Source organism: Euprymna scolopes, chromosome 2, assembly GCF_053919585.1.
Source record: "Euprymna scolopes isolate OS-2025 chromosome 2, ASM5391958v1, whole genome shotgun sequence".
In the NCBI taxonomy this organism is placed as follows: domain Eukaryota; kingdom Metazoa; phylum Mollusca; class Cephalopoda; order Sepiida; family Sepiolidae; genus Euprymna; species Euprymna scolopes.
In genome coordinates, this window is record NC_136483.1 from 72,177,801 (window position 1) to 72,205,264 (window position 27,464).

Genomic DNA, 27,464 nt, shown 5'->3' on the forward strand with positions numbered 1-27,464 from the left:
TCTGATTTTGAAAAATTCAACTGACTTAATTTTATGGAGTAGATATATCATGTGACATAAATGTTAGATTACTGAATATATTTATTAAAAACACAAAATTGGTTAAAATCTCCAAGGGATTGAGGATGCACATAATATTCAATCTTATTGACATTTAACAGTATGCCATCATAGAGTTTATATGTTCAGAAATGTTGTAAAACCAGAAAAGAGGAAGAGAAGGGGAGACTATCATCCTCATTGATTTAACGTCTGTTTTACATGCTGGCATGTGTTGGACAGCTTTTAGAAATTGATTTACCAACTAAACTATCTCTGACCAAGTCTTTATTTATCCCTCTTTCAAGTCCATTCTTATCACTTCTTTTCATGTTTTCCTTGACCTTTCTTTGCCTAAAATTGAACCTGCTACTTCAACTGTTCTACATCTATTAACCCAAGAACTCTTACCCATTCTTTCAACATGGCCATACCATCAAAGTCTTCTATTCTGCACACATTTTCCTATAGTGTCCAGATTTAATCTTTCTCTGAGATGATCAGATCTACGCCTGTTTTAAAGCGCATATGACAGATCCGTGGTGTAATTTCTGTCTATGAAACTGTAATAAATCCAGTTGTCAACAACCTTAGCAAAAACAAAATGCTTATTGATAAGCAACATGGATTTCATTCTGCAAGATCAACAACTGACTGTGATATCGCACAGGATCAGTAACTCTATCAATGAGGGTCTTACCTCTAGTACATATTGAAATATCAAAGGTTTTGATAGGGTTTGGCATAAAGGTTTGCTTCACAAGGTTGATAGCTATGTAATATCTGGAAATGTACTCTCAACAATCAAATTCTTTCTCTCTAATAGGTTTGTAAAAGTAGTTGTTAGTGAATAGACGTCCAAAGTACACTGCATCAATGCCGGAGTGCCTTGAGGATCTATTCTGAGCCCAACCCTCTTCCTGATTTTTATAAATGATCTTCAAAATCATATTCTGAGGTAATTTGTTGACATCTATGCAGATTACACAACTATTTATGGCAGCACTTCAAAGAGCATTGATGATTAAGATCTTACAGATTCTCTTTCTTCCGATTTTGAGTATGTATTTTCTAGTTTTATGTTTCTGAACATATAAACTATGATGTATTTTACAAATATTTTAATGGTAAATGCTTCGAAAAAAACTACAAGTACCCCCTTCGATGTAAATACCCCCCCCCGATAAACCCGACAAGCAGCAAAATCCTACCCCTACACAGTAGAAATCCCCAGATGCCAGAAAGCCTTCTACGCTAATAGTTTCTTCCCCAGAACTGCTAGACTTTGGAATTCCCTTCCAGGTTCCTGCTTCCCCAACTGTACTGACATGCAGAAGAAGTTTAAGTGTAATGTAAACAAACATTTTGCTGCTCAACTCCCTACATAGTATCCCTACAATTTATGTACCAGATAGTAGTTCCCTACATCAAAGTGGCACTATGTCTTGTTTGGGGTGAAAATGCAATAAAAAAAAAAATGTAATATAGTGAGGGTAAAAGTGGTTAGTTACTTTTACTGCCTCTAAATCCAAGCTTCTGTCTTTTCAATACCAATGCTCATATTATCATTTCCCTCTCTTCCCGAGTTAAAATGAATGTCACTCTTCTTAAAGAAGCCTTCTTTTATCAGCTTGTAGGACTGACTTTTACTCCAGACCTAAAATAGAGATACCTCATTCCTGACACAATCATTTACCTGTATAAGAGCCAGATATATTGCTGTCATATATAAGGAAGTGCTACTTGGAGCACTCTTTCATACTTTGATAGTATAAAACCGATTTCACAATATAGTTGGAGATGATCTCTCCTTGTGCTTACAACCTATTTCATACAAAAAAGATGTTTGCTAGCCTCTCTCTATTGTATTATGTTCATTGTGTTTGACAGAACTCCAATCCCTGGTCCCTTCCCTCTTCTAAAAGAAAAAAACATTCATAATAAGAACTTGTCTAGCTACAACTGTTACAAGAAAAGGTTCCCCTTTTCGTGTAAGTAAGAAAAACATTAGATAGACCGAGATTCGAACCTTGTAAGCAAGGTTCGGAAATAGATTCAGAAAGGAATTCGCATTGTTCAGTTTCACATAAAATAGTTTAGATATGTTGTTGTAAAATGAATTTTAATTGTTCAATTCTTTTTATGAAAACTGTATTAAAAGTAGAAGAACAAACAATAGCAAATTAAAAACATATCGAAAAATAAGTTAGGTCAAAAAATAGGTTAGTAAGAATTCTTTGTCTGCAGAAATGGTTTGGACATGTGCGAACCATGCATGTTTAGGTCACGTGAGTTTCCACATGTGTGGCATGTTTTGAAGCCATACATGACGTCATAGCAGAAAATGAATTCTCAATATAGTTTGCTAGTTTTAGGAGATTGAAAGATGGACGGAGAGAGAGGGAGACAACGATAGGAGACAGAGTTGACTTGGTCAGAAGAGGGTCCCTTTAGAAGCGAAGGGGAAAGTTTTAAACATGTAGAAACAACTTTGAATTCCTGGATGTGATCATCATTTTGACCGGTCAAATGGAATAAAAGAACATCTCATATTTTTGTAACTGCCGTCGTCTTTCTACCAAATTGAAGGTAATGTGAAATCATTTATATGAACATTGTTCCCACTCATCTTTATAATGAACTTTGTGTATAACTCATCTAAGTAATGTGTCCCCCTCTCCATCTAAGTAATGACTGTCCTCTCTTGTGTTAAAAGAGCTGATCACCCTCCCTCCTCTCTTCAATAAACTGTAAATTGTATAAATGTCTCTTCTCTATCTTCCCATCTCATCTTAAAAAGACCCCAACTACACAACACAACCATGAACTTTCCTTTTTACCAAAAACCAAACAAAATCTCCATAAACAAAGTTTTTTTCTAAAACATCCAATCCGTGGAACAAAATACCAGAAGGCTACTTCCCAATCAATTACAACTTAGTCATCTTCAAGTTTAATGTAAATAAATTCTTGCTAATCCATTCTCTTGGATGGTCAATTTCGCTTAAATAATCTTCTGCCCATTTCACCTATTGCTTCCAATCCTTTTGTGGTGTTAAGTATGTAAGCAGACATTTGAAGACAACCCAAGAAGAAACTACTTACCTTGCTAAACATTTTCGAACAAGCCGAACACCATCATTTTTGACTATATATTCTTTGTTTTGTTTATCTGAAAATAAAAATCAATAAACGTATTTGTATATTTTGTTTAACTACATTACAAAGCATTTAAAAGATGGAACCAATAAATCAAACTGATGTATTCATTGGCATTCCTTAACCTTCAAACATTTAAAGTTACTTAATATAATTATTCTTCTTTATCGAAATTGTGTTTCACTAACAATGAAAAACTGTTAGCATAAAACAAAATGGATGCTTAGTGCCAGTTTGTTCATCTTAGGGAAAAGAGATATAGAGAAGGGGGAGAGAGAGTAAGGATGTGAAGAAAGGGAAAGAGAGAAAATAGAAAGAGTTTATGATATCACAAGAGTTTCATAAATGTTTGGAATTCCCAAATATTTATGAAAATTTCTTGTGCTATTATAGACCCTCTTTCTCTTCTCCCCACTTTTTTTCCTTTCTCCATTTTACTTATCTCTATTCTTCTCACCACTTCTCTTCTCATTTGCACTTTGTTTATGTCATTTGCCCTTCCTCCTACCATCTAAGATCTTCATGTAAAGATGTAAGGTGTGCATAGTGAAAAGCAAGCAAGATAAACTCATCAGAGTTTTACTAGTTTTCTCCTTTATTGTAGACTAGCATTGCCTGGGTGTGTGTAGGTGGTGTAGCAAGGAACCCGGGGGGGGGGGATTAAAAAAGTGGTAGTAGTGAGGGGGTGTAATCAAAACAACAGTAGACAATTTGGGTGAAGAGAGGTGTTAAAAAAAAAGTGGTAGTAGGCAAGCAGGCTTAAACCTGTAACGCGAAAGCGGGGGGGAAGGGGGGAAAAACGTAACGTCTTAGCTAATGTCTCCATCGCGCAACTGGAAGTCAAGAGCATTGAAATTAAGCATAGTCAATCCAACGGTGACGATGACTTGTTAAAATGTCGACGAAAAAAATGACCCCTTCCTTGTACAAAACTGTCTAGTTTAGCGTGAAGGAATGAATGATTTTGGCCAATTTTTCGATATTTGTCATCCGAATGACCAAGCTTAAAAACGATACCGATCTCAAGAGGATCTGTCACGTGTGTCAAAAGTTTTTGGCAGACATAAAAACACACACACATTTTGCCCTTTATATATATAAATTTTTAATTTTTTTTATTCATATTCACCCAAAACAAATTGCCGCTGACATGTAATGGGCTACTGTGAATTAGAGACTATGCCTACAGGAACACTCTATGGCATAATCATGTTGACATGCCGATTCTCGTTGTGTCACTGACATTAAGCATCACTGACCTTGGTCAGTACTAAAAGTGGGTGACTATTTGGGAATACCAGGTGCTGTATATGCTATCTGCTTTTCTTGGCGTTGTTTCAAGTTGTCCTGGACTTCACCTTACCACTGGAATCAAGCAGTGCCAACTCACGAGAGAAGTGGTTAGAGATTGAGCAACCCTTGCTTTACAATTTAGCAGGTGAAATCCATCATTATCATCATCAGTGATAAAATGGTTCTCACCATTCTGACGGGAACTATCCACCCAAGTAGAGAGTTGAGCAGCGAGATGTCTGTTCACATTACATTTAAATTTCTGCATGTTAGTCTAGTTGGGCAAGCAGGATACAGAAAGAAAATTCCAAAGTCTAGCAGCTTAAAGGAAGAAACTTTCAGAGTAGAAAGTTCTCTTGTATAGGAGGGGACCTCGGCAATGATGGCATTGGAGTTTGCTGCTTGTTGGGTTAGTTGATGATATTTATATCAAAGAGGTACTAATGCTACAAGTTTGTTGGAGCACATTCCATTAAAGTACTTGTAAAACAAGGGTAAACTGTAGGACCTGTTAATCTCTCTCTGATATTCTAAAAGGTTATCATATGGGTGGGGTATATAGTGTTCCTCAGTTGCAGTGAAAATAATATATCTAGGAAAGGGGGTGTTCTGTTGAAAAGCCAAACTGGAGAGAGGAGGCTCATTGGATCTGAAGAGCAATCTTTTAGTGATGGTGTCACAAAAAAATATACCTGCTTTCAATTTGTCATGAGCCAGATCGAAAGTAGTAAGGCTTAGAAAACTGTCATGAGAATGCTCATGTCAACATGTAATCTAATCTAACCAGAGACAGTGAATCTAAAAATTAAAACAAGAATAGAGATGCAACGTTGCGGCCATTGGACGGGTGTTGGAGCTTGGTTAATAGTGCAGGATCTATTAGAGTGGAGATTTTTTTTTGACTCCGTTCAATAAAGAAAGACTAGTGGTTAATGCACCTGGCCCATATATGACAACAATATTCCATGCATGGACGAATGGTGACTTGTTAGAGATATAAGATACTGTCAGGTATGGGTATTTTTCTTTATACACATAAAAATAACTTTAATTTTATAAGAAAAGTATTAAAAGTACAAATAAAAAAAAACTTTCTATATATATTTACAAAATATTAAATAACTAATTGTACCTATTCAATGTTACCAAGAGTTTTTTTTTATTCTTATTTTATTTTGCATTTTTTTTTAAAATTATGCTGGTTTATTTATTTTATTTGTTTACCTAGGTATTATTATTTTTTTAATTTTTTTTCAATAGGATTTTTAAAATTATATTAAAGTTATATTGAAATATCATAGTATCATTTGATTATTAAATTATTAGTTGAACTGTTATGAAACTATGACTAACTTTATCATGGTAATGTTATGATATGGCGGTTACCATAGATTTTAACGACGTTTGAAGAAGGATCACCATTTCGGTTGGTCCCCTTTTTGGGGCGCCTCTGACATTAGAGAGAGGACAAAAGTGCTGAAAAAGAACAGTTGAGGAAAAGAAAACATTAGGTTATAATTAAGTGCGACGAGACTTTAGGATTGATGATGTTTTATAAAGGTTTGCAAGATATAGGGTACAAAGAGGATGGTACATTTCTTTGATAAAAGTCTTTACCCAGGGAAACTGGTCCATCACATGTTGATGCTTCTATCGTTTCCACATGTCTGAGAGAGATTTCTTCTTTGTATCTCTCTTCAGGACAGTCCTCTATTCCGATTGGCTGAAACCTCTAGTGACGTTGATAGAAGAAAAGAAGGGAAAAGTAGAAGAATAGGGAGAAAGAGAGAAATAAGGGAAGCATACCGTACCAGCATCATAGTAGTAGTTCACTACACAAGTCCCTCTCCAAATAACGGAGTTAAGTACCCTCCACAGAATTATTAAATATGTATATTGCCTAAATTTGTTTAAAAATAAAAGTACTCATTTTTCTTTTTCCTTGTTACTTTCCTACCAGATCTAGACTTATATGTGTCAGCAACTTTATCTTCAACTTTGTCGGTATCGTCTGTCTTAATAAGTTTATCATTAGTAGTACCATCATTTGTCTGTGCCTTCTCAGTCGGTCTAATTTTATTAGTACTAGTTGGTTCTATATACGGCTTTAATCTATCTATTCATACGTGTGTATGAGTACCATTGCTCATATCGCTCTGATAATGCTTATCTGATCAAGTCAAAACTTTATAAGGACCTGAGTACGGTGCTTCTAATGGTTTCCTAACTCGATCAACTCTGAGCCATACTTTTTCACAGGAAAATAAACCTTTCGGTATAAATGTTTTGGGACTGTCATGGATATATCCTTTTCCGGGTTGAGTACATCAATTTGGGACATCCATTCACACAAATTACGTATGTACTGTTTATTAACTGGAGTTTCTCCTACTCTCTGCTTGTGTATCAACTGCTGAGGAATCAATATCGGAGCTCCAGTAACAGACGTAAAAGTGGAAAAGCTTCATTCATTAGGGGTGCTACGTATACCCAGCAGAATCACCGGTATCGCTTTCATCCATGATTCTTTTTGAGCCATTATTGCTGCTTTAAAGGTACGGTGTGCTCATTCGATCATCCCGTTACTTCGAGGGTGATATGATGTTGTCCTCAATTCGTAAAAACTTACTACCTTGGCTAATTCCTGGAACAATTCGCTCTCAAACTGACTACAGCTGTCCGTTATAACATGCAGTGGGACTCCAAATCGAGATATCCATGCATTGATAAACGCTTCTGCTACCGACTGTGCAGTTATCTCAGTCATAGGCTGTACTTCAATCCAGCGAGTTGCACGATCAATGCAAGTAAGCAAATATTTGTAAGGGCTCAGGTAAGGGTCAGACTCATTGCGCGATATGTACCGTCTGTAAACGTGCAGATGGTAACTCAATTTTTTGGACTGCAGACTTTCTGTGTCTGTGAATTTTTGATTGTTGACACACTACACATTCTGCACAGAATTGTTTAATCGTTTTATCTAAACTAGGTGAAAAGTATCTGGACTTGACCAGTTTTATAGATGCTCCCGTACCAGGATGTGCCAAGCTATGTAAACTGTTAAAAATAGCTTGACGAAGGTCTTTTGGGATAAACGGTCTGGGGTACTTAGTTGAAGTGTCACATAGGACTGAGCCGACTTCGCTTGACACACAGTATTCTTTCAAATTAGTGTATGACTTTATTTCATCATCAACTTTTGTGCCTGGGCTATTTCAGCCAAGTCGCATGCATCTATCTGCACAGCTAATGCAGGCCGAGACATACAGTCTGCAACTATATTTTCAGCTCCTTTAATGTACTCCACGTCAGCATTATATTCGGCAAGCACTGATAAGTGTCGCTGTTGTCGATCTGACTTTGCTGGTGTCTGACTATAAAAGGCTCCGCATAATGGCTTATGATCAGTGAATAATGTCACATGACGGCCTTCTATAAGGTGGCGGAAATGTATCACTGAAAAATAGGCTGCTAGTAGCTCTCTGTCAAACGTGGAATACTTAGCTTGGGTTTGAGAAAATTTATTGGAAAAGAAACCTATAGGTACTGGTTTCTTATCTATCAACTGGTGTAATACAGCACCAGCGGCGTATTGACTAGCATCTGTAACTAAGTGGTATTCTGTAGCTGAAGACTGCGGATGAGCTAATGCTGTAATTTCCGATAATTTGCTTATTATTGTTTTGAAGGCGTTAGTTTCTTCCTCATTAAGCTCGGTCTTTGCTTCCGGATCCAACCTTATCCGTTCGGATAGTGGTAAAATTATGGATGCATAATTAGGGACTAATTTGTGGTAAAAATCTGTCATCCCCAGAAATCTACGTAAGCTTTTTGAGTCCTTAGGTATCGAAAAATTTTCGAACGTTTTGATTTTCTTTAAAGTAGGCAGCAAACCTTCTTTGCTTACGTGAAAACCTAAGAAATCTAACTCTGGTACTCCGAATACACACTTATCTAAGGAAATCTTTAAATTGTTATCACTAAGGATCCTAAATACTCTATCTAAATCTTCCTTGTGCTGTTGCTCACTTTCGCTAAAAACTAGTATGTCGTCTAAATATATAAATATGCAATTTAATTTTAAAAATATTTTATCCATAAAATGCTGAAATGTAGCTGCAGCATTCTTTAAACCAAATGGCATGTAATTAAACTCAAACAAACCAAAAGGTGTCACTACTGCTGTCTTAGGCACACCTTCAGGGTGTACCTTAATCTGATGATATGCTGCAGTTAAATCTAATTTGGAAAAATATTGTTTATTATCTAACTGTGTGCAGAACGAATTTATATTTGGTACCGGGTAGCGGTCTGTTTTGGTAATGCTATTTAACGCACGGAAATCACTACACGCTCGATATGACCCATCCGGCTTCTTCACCAAGTGCAAAGGGATTGCCCACTCGCTACTCGAAGGCTGGATAACTCCAGTATTCAGTAACTTTTTAAATTCTGCCTGTGCTGCATCTAACTTAGGACCGGAAAGTTGTCTGGCTTTAGCAAAGACTGGTACGTGGCTGCCTGTATCAATCCTGTGATACACTCCACCATAATCTTTGTTTGTGTCGCTATGTAGTGAAAGCACATTATTATATTTACCTATTACTTCGGCAACATAATCTGCTAATGCTATTTTGTTAATCATTACAGCATCGGTTCCCGTTACTGCATTGACTGTAATTTCACGCTCCGTTACGTTATCACGGATGGATCTATTTTTACAATCCACTATAATGTTAAATTTGTTTAAAAAGTCAAATCTTAACAAAGGGTTAGTGACATCTGCGATCACGAAACTCCATTGAAAAGATCTTCTCAAATGGGGTATCTTAACTTCAAGGTTTGTCTGACCATAGCATTTTATGCTTTCACCGTTAGTGGTAGAGATATGAACAGGAGTTGGCTCCAGAGTAATAGTAATGTTATAATCTATATTTATAATGTTATGAAACTATGACTAACTTTATCATGGTAATGTTATAATATATATTTATAAAATTATTAAACATAAATCGCTTTTAAAACTTTTAATATGTGAAAATTTTGACTGCTTCCAAAGGAAGTTACTCTTTACGTGGAGGTGATATGGCTAAGTGATTAACAACACTGACTGAAAACCTATGTGTGCTAAGTTCAAATCTCATTTGTTCGACAAAACCTACATCTGACCTTGTGTCTAACCTCCTGAAGAAGTGATAAATACTCTTTGAGAAAAAAATCTTTCTTACTTCCCAATCCATTGAATGTATTTTCAGAAACTGAAACAAAATGAAATATATTCCTGTCAATAATATAGTGGAAGGAAAAACTGAAAAAAATGGATTCGTTTGAATCGAGTATGTGAGATTGATTTCTATTTGGGTCTACCTTTGAAAACTTTGTAAGATATTTTTTCTTCAAGTTCTTTGTGCCATATGATGAAGTTATATAAACAAATGTTTCGGTTAGAAAGAAAAAGAGGTGAGAGATAATGGTGTATCACCTAAGCAAACGTTGCACAATCCTCCGGACGCAAATTCTACCAATTTATCATCATCATCTTCTATGGCATCTAAAAAATAAAATAATAATGAAACAATTCAAGGCAATAAATTTTCATGTAAAGGAATCTGTAAAAATAGAATACACTATGTTTAACTTTTAAGAATACAATATGTTTAACTTTAATGAGATTTCGATAATCTTGCAGAATAGTTAACAGTCAAGAAAACTGAAAAAAATATATGCAACAAATAAAGGCATTAAAAAATAACAACAAATAAAGCCATTAAAACTTAATTTTCTACTAATCTGAAATCTAGAATTAATCAAGCAATGCTTTATTTAATCCAGGATTAACATAATATTTTCTTTCATCTAGAATGAATCAATCAATATTTTATTAAATGTAGGATTAATCTACCAAAGATTCATTTAATCCAGGATTAATTTAGTATATTTTATCTAATCTAAGATTAAGCTAAAAATGTTTTATTTAATCCAATTCAATCTGGTAATATTTTATTTAATGTTGGATTAATCTTACAATGTTTTATTCGGCCTATGATTAATCTAGCAATGTTTTATTTACTATGAGATTAATCTAGCAATATTTCATTTAATCAGAGATTAATCTAGCAATATTTCTTTTAATTTTGGATTAACCTGGCAATGCTACATTTAATCTTAGATTACTCTAGCAATGCTACATTTAATTTCGGATTAATTTAGCAATGTTTCATTTAATATGGGATTTGTCAAGAACTTTGCAGCTAATTCTACCCTTTGCGACCAAGACCGCCAACCCCCAATATTTCCTCCTGTATCAGAAAACACGCTATGTGATATACGTATATCTGTATGTGATGTTGCGAAGCTAATCAAAAACCTTGATTCGAGTAAAGCAACTGGCCCTGACGGTATTCCAATTATAGTACTCAAAAAACTTCAACCTGAATTAGCGCCCATACTTACAAAACTGTTTAAACGTTGTCTTAAGGAGAATAGTTTCCCATCTCCGTGGAAAATCTCATCAGTATGCCCTGTATTTAAGAATTCAGGTGATCGCTCATCCCCCTCTCAGTACAGGCCAATAAGTCTCCTGTGCGTCATGAGTAAGTTGCTAGAATCTGTGTTAAATACAGAAGTAATGAACCATCTCAACAAAAATAACCTTCTTAGTGACACTCAATATGGTTTCCGTTCTGCTAGATCTACAGCAGATGTCCTTACAGTTATATCGCATAGGATTAGCAAATCTCTCGACGGTGGCAATCTTTCTAGGGCAATTGCTCTTGACATATCTAAAGCCTTTGATAGGGTATGGCATAAAGGTTTACTTCATAAGATCGCTAGCTATGGTATAGCTGGAAAAGTCTTCTCAATTATTAAATCATTTCTTTCTGATAGGTTCATAAGAGTAGTAGTTGAGGGGCAAAAATCAGAAGCTCACAGTATTAATGCCGGTGTCCCTCAGGGATCCATCCTGGGCCCAACTCTTTTCCTGATCTACATTAATGATCTTCCAAATCATATCCTTACATCATTTGTAGACATTTATGCTGACGACACTACCATTTATGGTAGCACATCTAAGACCAAGTTCTCTCCAATTCTCTCTCCTCTGATCTTGAGCACGTAGTACAATGGGGAAAGGAGTGGCTGGTTACTTTTAATGCATCTAAAACCAAGCTTCTCTCTTTACATCATCAACATTCTAATCCACATTTGTCATCAATTGAAATGAATGGTTCTCGTCTTCAGGAGGCCTCAAGTTTTGACAAGCTTCTGGGCTTGACCATTACTCCTGATCTTAAATGGAACACGTATATCAAATCTGTTGCCAAGGCCGCTGGAAAAATGGTGGGATCTTTCTATCGATCCAGTAGATATCTCACTGCTGATGCTATTCTCTACCTATATAAGAGCCAGGTACGTCCAAGGATGGAATACTGTTGCCACATCTGGGCAGGAGCTGCTAGAAAGGACTTGTCCTGCCTTGATAGAGTCCAAAATAGACTTCGTAGCCTCGTAGGAGATGTCCTTTTCTCCTCCTTGCAACCTCTATCTCACAGAAGAGATGTTGCGAGTTTGTCTCTGATGTATCGTTATTTTCATGGAAAGTGTTCAACTGAGCTTCAATCTATGGTCCCCCCTCGCCAAACTTTCACAAGAAACACTCGTCTAGCTGTAAACACTATCAATAATTTCCCCCACTCTTTATCTGTGCCTAAACCTAAACGTAGATTCCATGAACAAAGCTTCTTTCTTAGAACTGCACGCCTGTGGAATTGTCTTCCGTTTTCCTGCTTTCCGGCTGACTACAATATGGTTGTGTTCAAGTCTAAAGTAAATAAGTTCTTGATGAGCCGTTCCATATAAGTTATTAAATTTACCAAATTTTCATTACTAATGATTACTATATTGACCAATTTCTACTGTACACTCTTTAACCCTTATCCTTGAGTGGCCTCTGGGCCTTGATAATGTGGTGACGCCTTTGTAAAAAAAAAAAAAAAAAAAAAAACCTAGCAATGTTTCATTTAATATGGGATTAATCTAGCAATGTTTCATTTAATATGGGATTAATCTAGCAATGTTTCATTTAATATGGAATTAATCTAGCAATATTTCATTCAATATGGGATTAATCTAGCAATATTTCATTCAATATGGGATTAACCTAGCAATGTTTCATTTAATATGGGATTAATCTAGCAATGTTTATTTAATATAGGATTAATCCAGCAATATTTCATTTAATATGGGATTAATCTAGCAATATTTCATTTAATATGGGATTAACCTAGCAATGTTTATTTAATATGGGATTAATCCAGCAATATTTCATTTAATATGGGATTAATCTAGCAATATGTAAATCTGATTTCATTGCTCATTCATACATTTCAACTTATCTAAATCTTATCTATACTTTTATATATTATGATCAAAAATCAAAAAAAAAAAAAAAAAAGAAAAAGTTCAGGTAAAAGATGAAAAACTGGTAGTTTTCATTTTTTAAAAATCTCCAAACTTAATTTACTTACCTAAGAACATATCCAAGACATTCAGTTGTCGAAAATAATCATAATTTAATGGATCATATCCAAAATTGGCAAGATTGGCAAGTATTTGTCGTTTGGCATCTGTAAAGCATCAAAATTAATAAACTTTGTGTGTACTGAGTATATATATAAAAAAAAACACTAGGTAACACAAATTGAATACAATTTAGCTTGATTTCCTAGAGGGATGAAACCCAAAAGCCTTTGTGTTGCTTAATTGCCATAAATATATTTTCAGAACTTACTACCTACCTCTATTCACGTATTGAGAATAGTTAAAATAAATACTGAAAATCGACACATAAAATATTACATCTCTTTATAACATTTTATGTGAATACATGAAAAAATTATATATATTCAAGCAAATATTATTAAATGCAATGGAGAAACTTTGCTTTATGATTCTTTTTTAATTTTTCGATTTTCCGTATAATCTCTTTCGTATCAAAATCAAAAATATTAATAAAAGCTCCATAGTTGTTGCTGTCACGAGTGCTTTCGATTCAGATGTTGAAGTAAAAGTCCGAAGGAGCGAAAATGAGAATTAAATGTAAAAACTAAAATATACAGAAAACGGCGATAAGTTAAAATATATAGTCGATGAAAAGGCGATTAAAAATATAGGTCGATTAAAAATACAAATGTTCTACTGTCCTGTCCAGTACATACTACAAAAATACAATTTTTGAGACAGTGTCAATACCTTAAAAAATCCATCTTTGTGGTATTGTATGCCCTCGGTGGTTTCCTTTTAAAATGATACTTTCATCTATTTCAACAATTACGCCACTACAAATTTTGCACAATGTGTTACAGTTCCCCTACCATTAAAACGCTTTTGCTTAGTCATAAGTTCTCCAAAATTGGTTCATATTGTGGTAATGTCGCTAAATAGGCTTTGTGAGTGACATGAGAAAATAAGTCTGTGTAGGCATTAAAAATGTTTATCTCAAACATTTTTACATGAGGAGTCATTTCGAGTATGATGTTAATTTATTTTACCCATAGAAACTCGAGAAATGCATGATTAAAATGTGTAAACATTAAATGAATAAAACTCAAGACAGCTGTAACCTGGATTTTCGTAGCGTAAGGTAGCAGCCTTGACCTTGTGATCACAAAACAAGATCGAGTAAAACTGAGGCAAAACTGACAAGACAATGAAATAACTGTTATCAATATTTCTATAAGTAAAAAGAAATGGTGCTTCATGACAATAGTGTATTGTTCTCAGGGTTGCAAGACCATAAAAATATTTTAAGCCAAAAAAAAAGGTCAAAAAAGGCCAAATTGTAGCCAAATTTTCACAAACAGTAAAAGCCAAATTGAAATAACAAAGATTGTGAGCATGAATTTATAAACATTTAAATTATTGCTTTTTTGTGTACTTGCGTAGATTGTGATGTGGCGCCCAAAAATTATGTAAACGGTTCATTAGAAAAATAATTATTAAAAACCAAATTTTTCAAAGTTGCGATTTTAATTTAACCCTTCCAAGATTGGAATCAAGGGAGATAACTGCAACTATAGATGTAATTGTTGAAAATGGACGTCAATTCTCTGAATTTGGTATATTTAATTGATCTAACTAGGCATCACCAAAAACTGACTGAATTTTTTCAATCACAAAATCTATTGGCATCTGTATGAACATGTTCATATCAGACACAAATGCGGCTTGCTGTATGGACAGAGATAGTGGATGGATTTATGTGAACATGCTGTCATTGCAAAAAAACTGTCTAGTAGACATAGGTTTTATTTTTTCGGTTAAAAACTGCCACTAAGAAATTTATGTTCATCTAATTCTGGGTATATGAGAGAGTAGATTATGAAAGCATGAGCACAGGTGTCACGTGACGTATAATCAGACAATTGTTGATTGGCATATGTTTATGCACGATCTGTGCGTCGGATACTTCATATGCCATTCTCAAGTACTTGGTGGCGACGGATGAACAGCAGAAATCGACAAGACACTTTTCTGTCAATGAAAATACAACATGGGCCGTATAACATACCAACTTTGGGTTTTGGGTAGCTACAAAAAGGTCACAAGATCAGGATTTCTAGTGACAGTGCCCTCCAGAAACATAGAAATCCTGATCCCCATTATAAAAAACTATGTGCACCTTGGCATCACTAAAGTGTCAGAGTGTTGGAAAACCTATGACAGGGTTTCCTCTAAAGGTTTTCACCATTTACGTGTTAACCACAGATACAAGTGCGACAACTAACCACATTGAAAGAATATGGCATGAGGTCAAAGGCCAAAAAATAAAAAGGAATACGGAACACATAGCAACATCATAGATTCTTTTTTTTTTTTTTTACAGTGATCACCACTTATCAAGGCCCGGAAGCCACTCAGGGATAAGGGTTATTGCAAGTACATTACGTTAGTGTGGAGATTTGATGAAGTGTTTAATTAAGGGGGCGGTTCATTAGGAATTTGTTAACATTGGACTTGAAGACATCCAAGTTGTAGTCCGGTGGGAAGCAGGCAGACGGAACAGAGTTCCACAGGCGTGCAGTTCTAAGAAAGAAGCTTTGTTCATGGAATCCGCGTTTTGATTTAGGCACAGATATAGAGTGGGGAAATTTTTCACAGTGGATTCAGCTAGACAGGTGTTTTTCGTGAAAGATTGGCGAGGGGGGACCAGAGATTGGAGTTCAGACGAGCACCTGCCATGGAAATAACGATAAAACAAGGATAGGCTCGCAACGTCTCTTCTGTGGGAGAGAGGTTGCAGGGTAGAGAAAAGGGCATCCCCCACTAAGCTACAAAGTCTATTTTGTACTCTGTCAAAGCAGGATAGGCTGTTTTTAGCAGCTCCTGCCCAGATATGGCAACAGTATTCCATCCTTGGACGTACTTGGCTTTTATATAGATAGAGAATTGCATCAGTAGTGAGATATCTTCTGGAGCGGTAGAAGGATCCCACCATCTTTCCAGCGACCTTGGCAACAGACTTGATGTACGTGTTCCATTTCAGATCAGGAGTAAAGGTCAAACCCAGAAGCTTGTCAAAACACGGGGCCTCACCCAGACGAGAGCCATCCATCACAATTGATGCCAGATGGGGATCAGAGCGTTGATGATGTAAGGATAGGAGTTTGGTTTTGGATGCATTAAAGGTAACCAGCCACATCTTCCCCCACTGAACCACGCGCTCGAGATCAGAGGAGAGAGAATCAGAGAGAACTTTGTTATTTACAGCCTTTGATGTGTTGCCGTAGATGGTCGTGTCATCAGCATAGATGTCAACGAACGATTTAAGTATGTGTTTAGGGAGGTCATTGATGTAGATCAGGAAGAGAGTTGGGCCCAGGATTGACCCCTGAGGGACTCCAGCATTTATATTGCAGGCCTCTGATTTTTGTCCATCTACCACTACTCTTATGAGCCTATCGGAGAGAAATGATTTAATGATTGAGAAAACATTTTCAGTTATACCGTAGCTGGAAATCTTGTGAAGTAGACCCTTATGCCATACCTTGTCGAAGGCCTCTGATATGTCAAGAGCAATTGCCCTAGAAAGGAAGCCTTTGTCAAGAGATTCACTAATCCTGTGGGATATAACCATCCGCACATCTGTGGTAGATCTTTCAGAGCGGAAACCATGTTGTGTGTCACTAAGAAGGTTATTCCTGCTGAGGTGGTTGACTATTTCTCTATTTAATATGGATTCCAGCAGCTTACTCATAACACACAGGAGACTTATTGGTCTGTACTGAGAGGGAGATGACTTATCACCTGAATTCTTAAATACAGGGATTCGGAAAGCACTTCTCCTTAAGGCAGTGCTTAAATAGTTTCGTAAGTATGGAGCAAGTTCTGGTTGAAGCTTTTTTAGCACTATAACTGAGATGTCATCAGGGTCAGTTGCTTTACTGGAATCAAGGTTCTTGATTAGCTTGGCGACCTCATGCACGGATAATTGTATGTTACCTAGCTTGTTCTGTGTTATAGGAGGAAATATGGGGAGTTGATGGCCTTCGTCGCATAGGGTAGAATTAGCTGCAAAGTTCTTTGCAAATAGTTTGGCCTTGTCTGACGCTGACGAGATGACCTCTGGCCCATTGATAATGGTTGGGATAGAACGCACACTTGTGTTCAGGATCCTATTTGTTATTTGCCAAAACTGGTGGGAACCAAGCCGCTGATCAGCTACCTTGGATTTAACAGACTGGGCATATAGCTCTCTTGCATTTTTTATTACTCTTTTACAGTGGTTGCTGGCGGTCCTGAAAGCAGCTTTAGTCTCAGTGCATCTATTACGTTGGTAGCTATGGAAAAAGTGATTTCTGTGCGCGATAGCAGCAGCACATTCTGGGGAGAACCATGGCTGGCTGTTAGGTTTTTGTTGGAATTTTTTAGATGGTATGAATTGGTCTATGCCTACAAGTAACCATTCGGTCAGATCTGATACTGGCTGAATTTATGTGTCAGCAAAAATTCAGAGACACACGCCTGGAATTACTTAATTTAATTTCAGAACAGAACCCTTTTAAATTTGTTTAAACTAACCTATTTTTTTCTCATTAGTAACTTACCAAAATATCTGGTCCTTATAATGAAATGAAAGACTTTTTTTTTTAAATCAAAGACGTGTTATATTCCTTTTAATTTAAAAGAATAAAAAATCCTTTTACTTTTCTTTAAAAGCAAAATCAAGCAATCATTGTTATTTAAATAAATTAACATTCTATTTAAATTTATTCTAATAAATTAATTCTACAAAAAACATGTTATTTAAATAAATTCATTATTTTCTTATGTCTGCTGTAAATTCTGTTTTTAATTATAATTATTTTTCTACTGAATCATTTATCGTAATTTTTGGAATTTATAATAATTTCGGCATGACACTTTAGTATGTAATGTTTTTCTATCATCGTCATAAGTTTTTTTTTTTTGTTTTTTTTAATTCAATTTTCACCCCAAACAAGGCACAGTGCCACTTTGAAGCAGGGGGCTACTATCAGGGACTTAATTAGCGGGGTCATTATGAAGGGAGATGAGTAGAAAGATGTTTGTTAACATTACACTTGAACTTCTGCATATCATTGCAGTTGGGAAAGCAGAATCCCGGAAGGGAGTTCCAAAGACCCGCAGTTCTGGGGAAGAAACTATTGGAGTAAAAGGCTTTCTTGCACCTAGGGATCTCTACTGTAAAGGGATGAGAATTAGTAGCTTGTCGGGTTTGTCGGGGGTAGTTACGTCGGGGAGGTACAAGTGTTTGCAGTTCGTCAGAGCATTCACCATTGAAGTATTTGTAGAACAGGCAGAGGGATGCAACATCTCGTCGATGGGACAGAGGCTGAAGCCTAGATGACAGTTCAGGACCTATCAGGTTGGCGACTCTCTTTTGAACCCTGTCCAGGAGCGAGACACAAGAAGCAGATGCACCAGCCCAGATGTGACAACAGTACTCCATACATGGGCGAATGGTTGCCTTATAGAGGTATAGGATACTGTCAGGCGTAAGTAGTTTTCTAGCACGGTAGAGGGAGCCAACCTTCCTTGCAGCAGTCTTGGCAATGCTCTCAATGTATCTATTCCAGTTCATATTCCTTGTAAACGTTAGGCTGAGGAGTTTAAAAGAAGTACTTTCAGGTAATGTGTTCTTGGCCATTGCTATTGGTGGCAGAGAAGGTTTCTTGTAGTTATTGAAGGAAACAAGCTTAGTCTTAGCAGCATTGAATGTGACCAACCATTTTTGTCCCCATTCCACTATGGATTGGAGGTCATCCTCTAGCGTTTCTGCCATTTCCTTGGATATGTGTTCATTTGTTTTCCCCTCATATCTATTATAGAGAGTGGTGTCATCGGCAAATATACCCATCTCCGAAACAATTTTATCAGGGAGGTCGTTTATGAATATCAGGAATAATAGAGGTCCAAGGATAGACCCCTGAGGTACTCCCGCATTTATGTCGTATTGTTTGGATGTACGACCGTCGAGGACAACTTTGATTTTTCTATTACTTAAGAAGGATTTAATTACATTATGAATTCTTCCAGTGATTCCATATGATCTAATTTTCCTTAGAAGACCATCGTGCCATACCCTGTCAAAAGCCCTAGATATATCGAGGGCCACCGCTCTACCCTCCCCTGTTTTATCCAATGAACGGTATATACGTTCAGAAACTACAGTTAAGATATCTGCTGTTGAACGGGCTTGCCTGAATCCATATTGTTTGTCAGTCAGGAGTTTAGCAGCTGTTAGGTGCTGGACTAGGGCTTGATTAACTAAGGACTCAAATATTTTGGCGAAAAGCGGGAGGAGGCTAATGGGGCGATAATTTAGTGGGTCAGTTCTTTCACTAGAATTAATCAACTGAGATAGGGAATGGGATATAGAGAAGCTTTGTGTTGCGCTACCAGCTACGTCTGTATGATTAGAGAATCCTAGCCAGTTACTGTGGTGGACATTGAAGTCACCAAATACATGTATTTGTGCGCTAGTATCGAGGGAGAGTAAAACATGTCCATGTGCTTCATTTGGTTTGCCATCTGAAAGCATAACATTATTACATACAAACCACTTGTTGGCAACAATTTGGCTTTTTTGTTTGTGAAAATTTGGCTATGATTATCAATTTGGCCTTTTTTTTGGCTTCAAATATTTTATGTTTTGAGAACCCTGAGGATGACACGCTATTGTAAAGCACCAAAGAAATTAAAAGGAAAATAATTTAAATCCCTTCTTTTTACTTATGTAGAATAAATGCAAAAGAAAAAAATAATAATTAATGCTATCACGGTAACATTAGTGCATAAGTACCTAAACAAGGTAAACAATTTTTTAAAATTTTTTATTTTATTTTCACCCCAAACAAGACACAGTGCTGCTTTGATATAGGAGGCAACTATCTGGGACATAATTGTAGGGATACTATGTAGGGAGTTGAACAGCAAGATGTCTGTTCACATTACACTTGAACTTCTGCATGTCAGTACAGTTGGGGAAGCAGGAACCGAGAAGGGTATTCAAGTCTAGCAGTTCTAGGAGAGAAACTATCAGAGTAGAAGGCTTTCTGGCATCTGGGGATCTCTACAATGTAGGGGTGGGATTTTGCTGCTTGTCGGGTTTGTCGGGGTATTTACGTCTAATGGGGGTACAAGTGCTTGTAGTTCGTCAGAACGTCTACCATTAAAATACTTGCAAAACAGGCAGAGGGATGCAACATTTTGTCGATGAGACAGAGGCTGAAGCCTAGCTGACAGTTTGGGATCTATTAGGTTGACGACTCACTTTTGAACCCTGTCCAGGAGTGAGAGACTAGTAGCAGATACACTAGCCCAAATGTGACAACAATACTTCATACAGAAGTATTTTAACTACTAATAATTACTACTATATTGTCCCATTGACTACTGTATACTCTTTAACCGTTATCCTCGATGGCCTCTGGGCCTTGATACTTTCAGATGTAAGTAACTTATAGCATAGTAGAGAGCGCACATCTTTCTTGCACCAGTCGCGGCAATGCCCTCAATGTGTCTGTTCCAACTCATGTTCCCTGTGAACGTAAAGTCAAGGAGTTTGAACAAAGTACTTTCAGATAATGTATTATTAGCCATAGCTATTGATGGTTGAGGAAGTTTTTTTATAATTCTTAAAGGAAACAAGTTTAGTCTTGGTAGCATTGAATGTTAGCTGAAAACTATCAATAATTTCCCCCACTCTTTATCTATGCCTAAACCTAAACATAGATTCCATGAATAAAGCTTCTTTCTTAGAACTGCACACCTGAGGAACAGTCTTCCATTTGCCTGCTTTCCAACTGACTACAAGATGGTCGTCAAGTTCAACGTAAACAAGTTCTTGATGAGCCGTCCCCTTAAGTAATCCAATTTACCAAATTTTCACTACTAACAATTACTATGATATTGTCCCATTGACTACTGTACACTTTTTAACCCTTATCCTCGGGTGGCCTCTGGGCCTTGATAAGTGGTGACTCCTATGTACAAAAAAAAAAAAAAAAAAAAAACTTTTTGTCCCCATTCCACTACAGACTGGAGGGTTCTACCATTGCCTTAGAGTGTGTTCATTCGTTTTTTTCCCCTCATGCCTTTTATAAAGTGTGGAGTCATCAGCAAATACACCCATCAGGAAGACCATTTATGAATATCAGGAATAATAAAGGCCCAAGGATCGACCCCTGAGGTAAACCTGCATTTATATCATATTGTTTTGATGTACGACCATCAAGGACAACCTGGATTCTTCTCTTATTTAAGAAGGATTTAATTATGTTAAGTATTTATCCAGTAATACTATATGATCTGATTTTCCTGAAAAGACCATCGTGCCATACTCTGTCAAAAGCCATGGATATACCTTGGGCTTACTTTCCCCTGCTTTATTCAGTGCATGGTATGTATGTTCAGCGATTACAGTTAGGATATCTGCAATAAAACGGGCTTGCCTAAATCTATATTGTTGGCCAGACAGAAGTTTAGCAACTGTAAGGTGGTGGACTAGAGTTTGATTCATTATGGACTCAAATATTTTGGCGAAAAGAGGGAAGAGGCTAATGGAGCGATAATAAGTCAGTTCTTTCGCCAGAATTCTTGTAAATTGATACTATAAAAGCAGTTTTCCAGCAGTCAGGAAAGCAAGATTCGGCTTATTGAAAAGTTTTGAGAGAACTGGAGCAACTTCAGCAGAGCATTTTTTTAATATTACAGTCGGGATGAGATCTGGTCCACATGCTTTTGAGGTGTCTAGGTTTTTTATGATATCATGCACTTGAGAAGGGGTGATTTCTGTCCATAAACGAAAATTAGAGAGGGAGTGGTTTGCTGGGTCCAATGTAGAGTTTGAGGCAAACCGACTGGCAAGCATGTTAGCCTTCTCGGTTGCTGAGCAAACAACCTCATGATTGTTGGATAGTGGGGGAATTGTTGATTGCCCATTATTTACTACATTGTTATAGATTTTCCAGAAATCATGAGCTCCTAATTTCTGTGCTTCAATGCGTTTCCTGGTGGTTTTGGTGTATTTTCTTTCTTTCAATTACTTCTAGCTTCTATATACTTTTGTCTATTTGTACTGGACTTATGTCGGTTAAATCTGTGGTATGCATGTTGCTTTTGAACTTTGTTACTGTTTTTGCTTTTTTTTGATGAAAAGTGAGTTTTTGTGGGTTTTTTTAAAGTTTTTTGTTTTTATGAAAAGAGATTTTTTGTTTTTTTTAAAACATTTTTTTAAATTGTTATAAATTTTGTGAACATGCTGAAGAAATATTCTGAAATTTTCAAGTTCTTTTTCACTTGTCATATTGTATGCTTCTCAATACATGGCCTCGTCAACATGAAACTATTTCATATCTCCCACTGATCCTGATACATACTTTAATCTTCTTTTAATGCGAGACCAATAGACCTCAATATTGTTGGTGCAAACACCGGTGATGGAGTCCATGAAAATTTGAGAATGGTTAACGGTCCTGTGCACATAGCCTTGATTTCCTAAATTAAAATAACTCCCCCACTGGTCGGTATAAAGAGTTGAGCCAGCGGCTACACATTTTGAAATAACATTCCAGTGTTGTGACCAAGCGGTCAGGGATTTGCTGTAAAAATCCTTTTTTTGAGGTTTGATCATAAAACCCAATGACCCATATTTGGCTGGTGACATAGTTTTCGTTTTGAAAAGAGGACTTTTGTCAATTTGCACTACATGTCCAGGGCCACTAATCAGTTTCCTATCATTCAGCATTTTACTGGCACATACATCTCTGCAATATTTGTACCACTGAATAGCAGATTTAAGTGCCATTGCCATTTGCCGTGTGACAGGAAGTTCTTAGATGAAGTTGAACATTATTTGCAAGACTGTTGAAATTGTCAGTTTAGCTTTTTCAAAAAAATGTATCATTACTTATAGATATGATACTCTTGCAATGGAAGCGTCTCTAGCAAAAGTTATCTAGTTTAGCTCTGGCATATGCTTGCATGGGCATGTCATGGTCACATGACTAAACCTTGGTTTGTAGTGTTAATTGTTTCTACTGGGCATATTGTATCGGTGATTCACTATGTTTCTTCATTAATTCCTATCTTGGGTTTCCAGAGATGGCCATACTATTTTTTAATTCTCACGTGTTGTCAATGAAAAAATAAAAAAATAAAAAACAAACGGCAATAATTAATTTCCATGATTACAAAATAAAAAAAATAAAAACAACAACAACAAAGGGCAATAATTCATTTGATAATAGTGCACAAAAGTAAACACTAACTTTTAAACACACTGGAAGTTAGCACCTGCGTCTCTCAATTTAGGTGTGAAAGCACAGAATCGACAGCAGTGTCAGAAATAGCCATTAAAAATGCGTGATAAAAACTTGAATAATTCAACTTCCTATCTTTCGAAGTTTATAACTAATTGAAAAATGTAATTCAAACCCTAATTTTTTTTCAATTAAAGGAGGAAAAACCAATACTAATGATTACTACGATACTATCTCATTGATTACTGTACACGCAATAACCCTTATCCCCAAGTGGTTTCCGGGCCTTGATAAGTGGTGACTTCCATGTAAAAAAAAAAAAAAAAAACTAAGAAAAAAATAACAGGTTTAATAGCAAATTATGTAATATTTGTTTTTTAAATTGGTTTTCTTTAAAAAAGATTTAAATAAAATCAACAAATTTTAACTTACTTCGATAATAATAATATATATATATATATATATATATATATATATATACACATTCCAAAATATCACTTACCTATAAAAATACTAATCAATGGGTACTTCCATTCTTCATTGTTAAGAATTTATCCATATTTATATTTTATATTCCACTTGCAAGGGGTACCCAGCATTGCCCGGGTGTTTGGAGGTGTGTGTGGTTTTGGGTAAATCAAAACTCCGGGGGAGGGGGGGGTTAAAATAAAAAAAAATGTTTTGGTAGGTAAGTATGAGGATCAAACCCGAACCCTTGAGACAAAGTTGGAAATTAAAGTCTGAAAAAAAAAAAAAAAAAAAAAAAGAGTGCAACGTTAACCATTGGGCCACTGCGAGATGCTAAAGGAAAAACGTTTGAATTTATTTAATTACTTAAATTAGCAGGTGCACGTTTTAACGACTTAATGAGGTCAACTTTTGAACGCTTTTTTTTTTCCCCAAGATGTTGGAGTAGGGGGAGCTCCACTTGTCCAAATTGAATAGCAATTGTCTTCTGATATAAGGAAATAATATTTCCACATTGAGTAAAGCTCATTGCTTTCGGACATTTCCGGCGATCGAGACCGGAAAAATACCTAGACAATTAAGTGTCGCTTTTATCATAGGAAAAGGCCTAACCTACATGCGGCGAGCGAAAACTGTTGAATATTTATCTTCCCGAAGTCGAGCAAATTAAATAGACAGGCGAGCTCCATTGTTAACTCTGAGATATTACGATTTACATGTGTTTTAAAAAGTTGTTAAGCGACCGACTGCTTCTCTGAAAAAAAGCCTTTCTTGGACATACACAAAAAGCGAACACACAAACACACACACACATTTTCGCTTTTATATATATAGATGTCCTTTTCAAATAAAATACTTTTTTAAGCAAGGATTAAAAAAAAAAACGCGACATCAGATGTTTTTCACAGTTGAAATAAAGGGAGACAAATGTCTGCTTTTCTTCGAGTTGATATCTTTGGTGGCTTTAAGCGCCAGAATTAATGTCTCTTTTTATTGCATGCTATAAACAAAAGTTAGTAAACATGCGTCACCATAGCTGAAAAATGATCCCATTTCACTTATCAGTTTTTGCCGTAAAAAAAAAAAAAAAAACACTCTACAGATTTTTTTTTTTTTTAATTCTCTTAAAGAAATACATGCGTTTTTGATTTAATATATTTTAAATTCTTAATGGAGTGAATTTTTTTTTTTAAATATCTAAAAAAAAAAAAAAAAAAAAAATTAAATGAAATAGAAAAAATTGTCGTAATTGTACGAAATTTTCTGAACAATATAACAAGATTATAAGGTTTCACTTAAGAAAAAAAAATTTCAACATGGTTTAAAAAAAAAAGGTTTTAAAATTTGGACTTTACAGGGAAATTTGCAAATAAGGTTTGTTTTTTTTAATTAGCTTGTTTTATTTATTGATCTTTTATCTTCAATTTGTGATATATAAATTTGAGGTGAGGAAATTAATTATTTTCATAGATCTTTCAAAATGGGGAGGGGTGATTTTTAAAAACGCTTGTCTAGAATAAAAAGAGCATAAAATTTCACATTGAATCTTAAAATATCTTAAAAATTGAACCAATAGAAAAATTTTGATAGATTTTTAAAGTTTAAAAAATTTAACTCATAATATTCAATGTATTTCATTATGTAAAAAAAAAAAAAAAAAAAAAAAAATGGCTGCATGAACGTGCGCAGGCACTTTGCAAACACTGTTTTTTTTTTTTAAATAAAAAATAATATTTCCTTTACTTTTAAACAACTTTAATAGTTTATTTTGGAAGTATATTCCATAAAAAAAAACACCCATTTTAAAAAGAGAAATTACGAGTTTTTTTTATATTTTATTCGCAGTTTTATGTTAGGGGTATCAAAAATTCCCAAAAAATTCTGATACACCTACAGAATCGATACAATTTTAAATTATATTTTATGTTTATAATTGATAAAAAATTTACGTATTTTTATATATTTTTATTATAAAGGGGTGCAAAAAAAATAAATAAATAAACAAAATATAATTGAAAATTGGGTACTCATGCAGAGAGTGATCCGTGCTGAAATAATAACGTTATTATTTAAAAAGCCATTCTTAACATGGGAGGGGAGAGTGTTTTGTACTTATTCTGTACTTTAACCATACAATTGAATAATAATAATAAAAAAAACGTATAAAACTTTAACTAAACGTGGAAATACGATTTAAAAAATAGCGCGGCGGATCACTCTCTGCATTAGCACAAAAAATTGTATCAATTCTGTGCTTCCATACCTAAACTAAGAGACGCGGGTGCCAACTTCCGGTGTGTTTAAAAGTTAGTGTCTCCTTTTATGCACGATTACCATTCATTTTCATGTTTACAAAATGGGGGATCGATTTACTTTAACATTGTAACTAAAAACTGAGCACCTCTTTCAAATGTCGAAATATTGACTTTTTTTTTTTTTTTTTTTAGATAATCTGGTATATTAGGGTTTAATCAATAATAATCCATTGAAAAAATTGAAAAGAAAAAAAAAAATTCTAACAGGGGAAATTCTCGTTCAGATCCGTCCATGACGTATTTTCTCATATATGCCCCATGCCCCACAAACTCTATTTCGCGACATTATCCATATTGTCTGTATCGCTGTTCAAAGGTTAATTTTCTGCCGCGACACTGTCGTCCGAGTACCACGTGACCTAACTTTTCCGAAACCAGGGCTCAAATTTCAGACTTCATTGCACAAGTACCAGTTTTGTTTAGTACGGATATCAGCAAACTCTCGTTGTTAAAGACCACCTTGAAATGTTACAATAAATTAAATCAATGTTGTTGTTTTGTTTTTCGTTTTCCGTTACGTGAGCCTTGTTTTCATATTTTTGTCGTTGCCATGCGACCGAATTTGTAAGTGTAAACGCACAGATTTTTTAACTACTAGTTTGAAAACAGTAGAAAAAAATACAACTAAATTTTAAAACTGTATAAAATATGCAAGCCTAAGCCGGGGATAAACTTTCTCATATAAATATTTTGTAAGTCTGAAATAACACAGAAATGTCACCACATACATCACCCACACCCATACATAAAAAAGCACGTGGTTTCGTCTATGATAACACAGTTTTCTCTCGCACAAATCTATTGTAAAAAAACAAACAAAAATATTTCGAAAACAATAAGCAAATACCATTCGACTCAGTTTCTTCGTATTCCGTGACAAGAGACTGTAAATAACTGAGTCGGCCAATTCCATATGGTCCGGTTTTCTTCTCAAGATATTCCTGCGAACTGAACATGTTTTATTGTTTTTTTGTTTTTTGTTTTTTTTTTTCAACTTCCGGAAACATTAAGATTGAGCATGCGCACTGATAATAAACAAATACGTAGTAAACTATGGAAGACGAAAAGTGACAATTCCCTAAAACTCCGAAAACAGAGTTTTTACATATTTTGTGTGTGTGTGTGTATATATATATGTGTGTGTCTGTCTGTCTGTCTGTCTGTCTGTCTGTGTGACTGACGACTGCAGTTAACTCATAAACTACTGATCTCATCACACTGAAATTGACAAAAAATAGTATTCATACACTAAAGATTGGTTAACAAGTAAAATCTTTCTTTGGATGGATGAATAACGCGTACAGACATTTACCAGCAAGTTAAAATGTAAAATGTTTATTTCAACTTGCGAACATATGTTACTTATTTCTGTGCATGCCCAAATTAA

The 27,464-nt window shown here is 35.5% G+C and overlaps 1 protein-coding gene across 1 annotated transcript in view; it reads right to left on the reverse strand.

The window, feature by feature from the left end:
* LOC145292238 (armadillo repeat-containing protein 7-like) overlaps nt 1–27,083 on the reverse strand; it is a 39,094-nt gene extending 12,011 nt beyond the window's left edge. Inside the window, exons 1-4 of the mRNA XM_080138562.1 lie at nt 26,925–27,083; nt 13,020–13,118; nt 9,974–10,042; nt 3,145–3,211 (exon numbers count right to left, since the gene is read on the reverse strand). Coding sequence (XP_079994688.1) covers nt 3,145–3,211; nt 9,974–10,042; nt 13,020–13,118; nt 26,925–27,033 — 344 coding nt within the window. The 5' untranslated portion in view covers nt 27,034–27,083. The remainder of the gene's footprint in view (nt 1–3,144; nt 3,212–9,973; nt 10,043–13,019; nt 13,119–26,924) is intronic.
* Nucleotides 27,084–27,464: the final 381 nt, after the last annotated feature.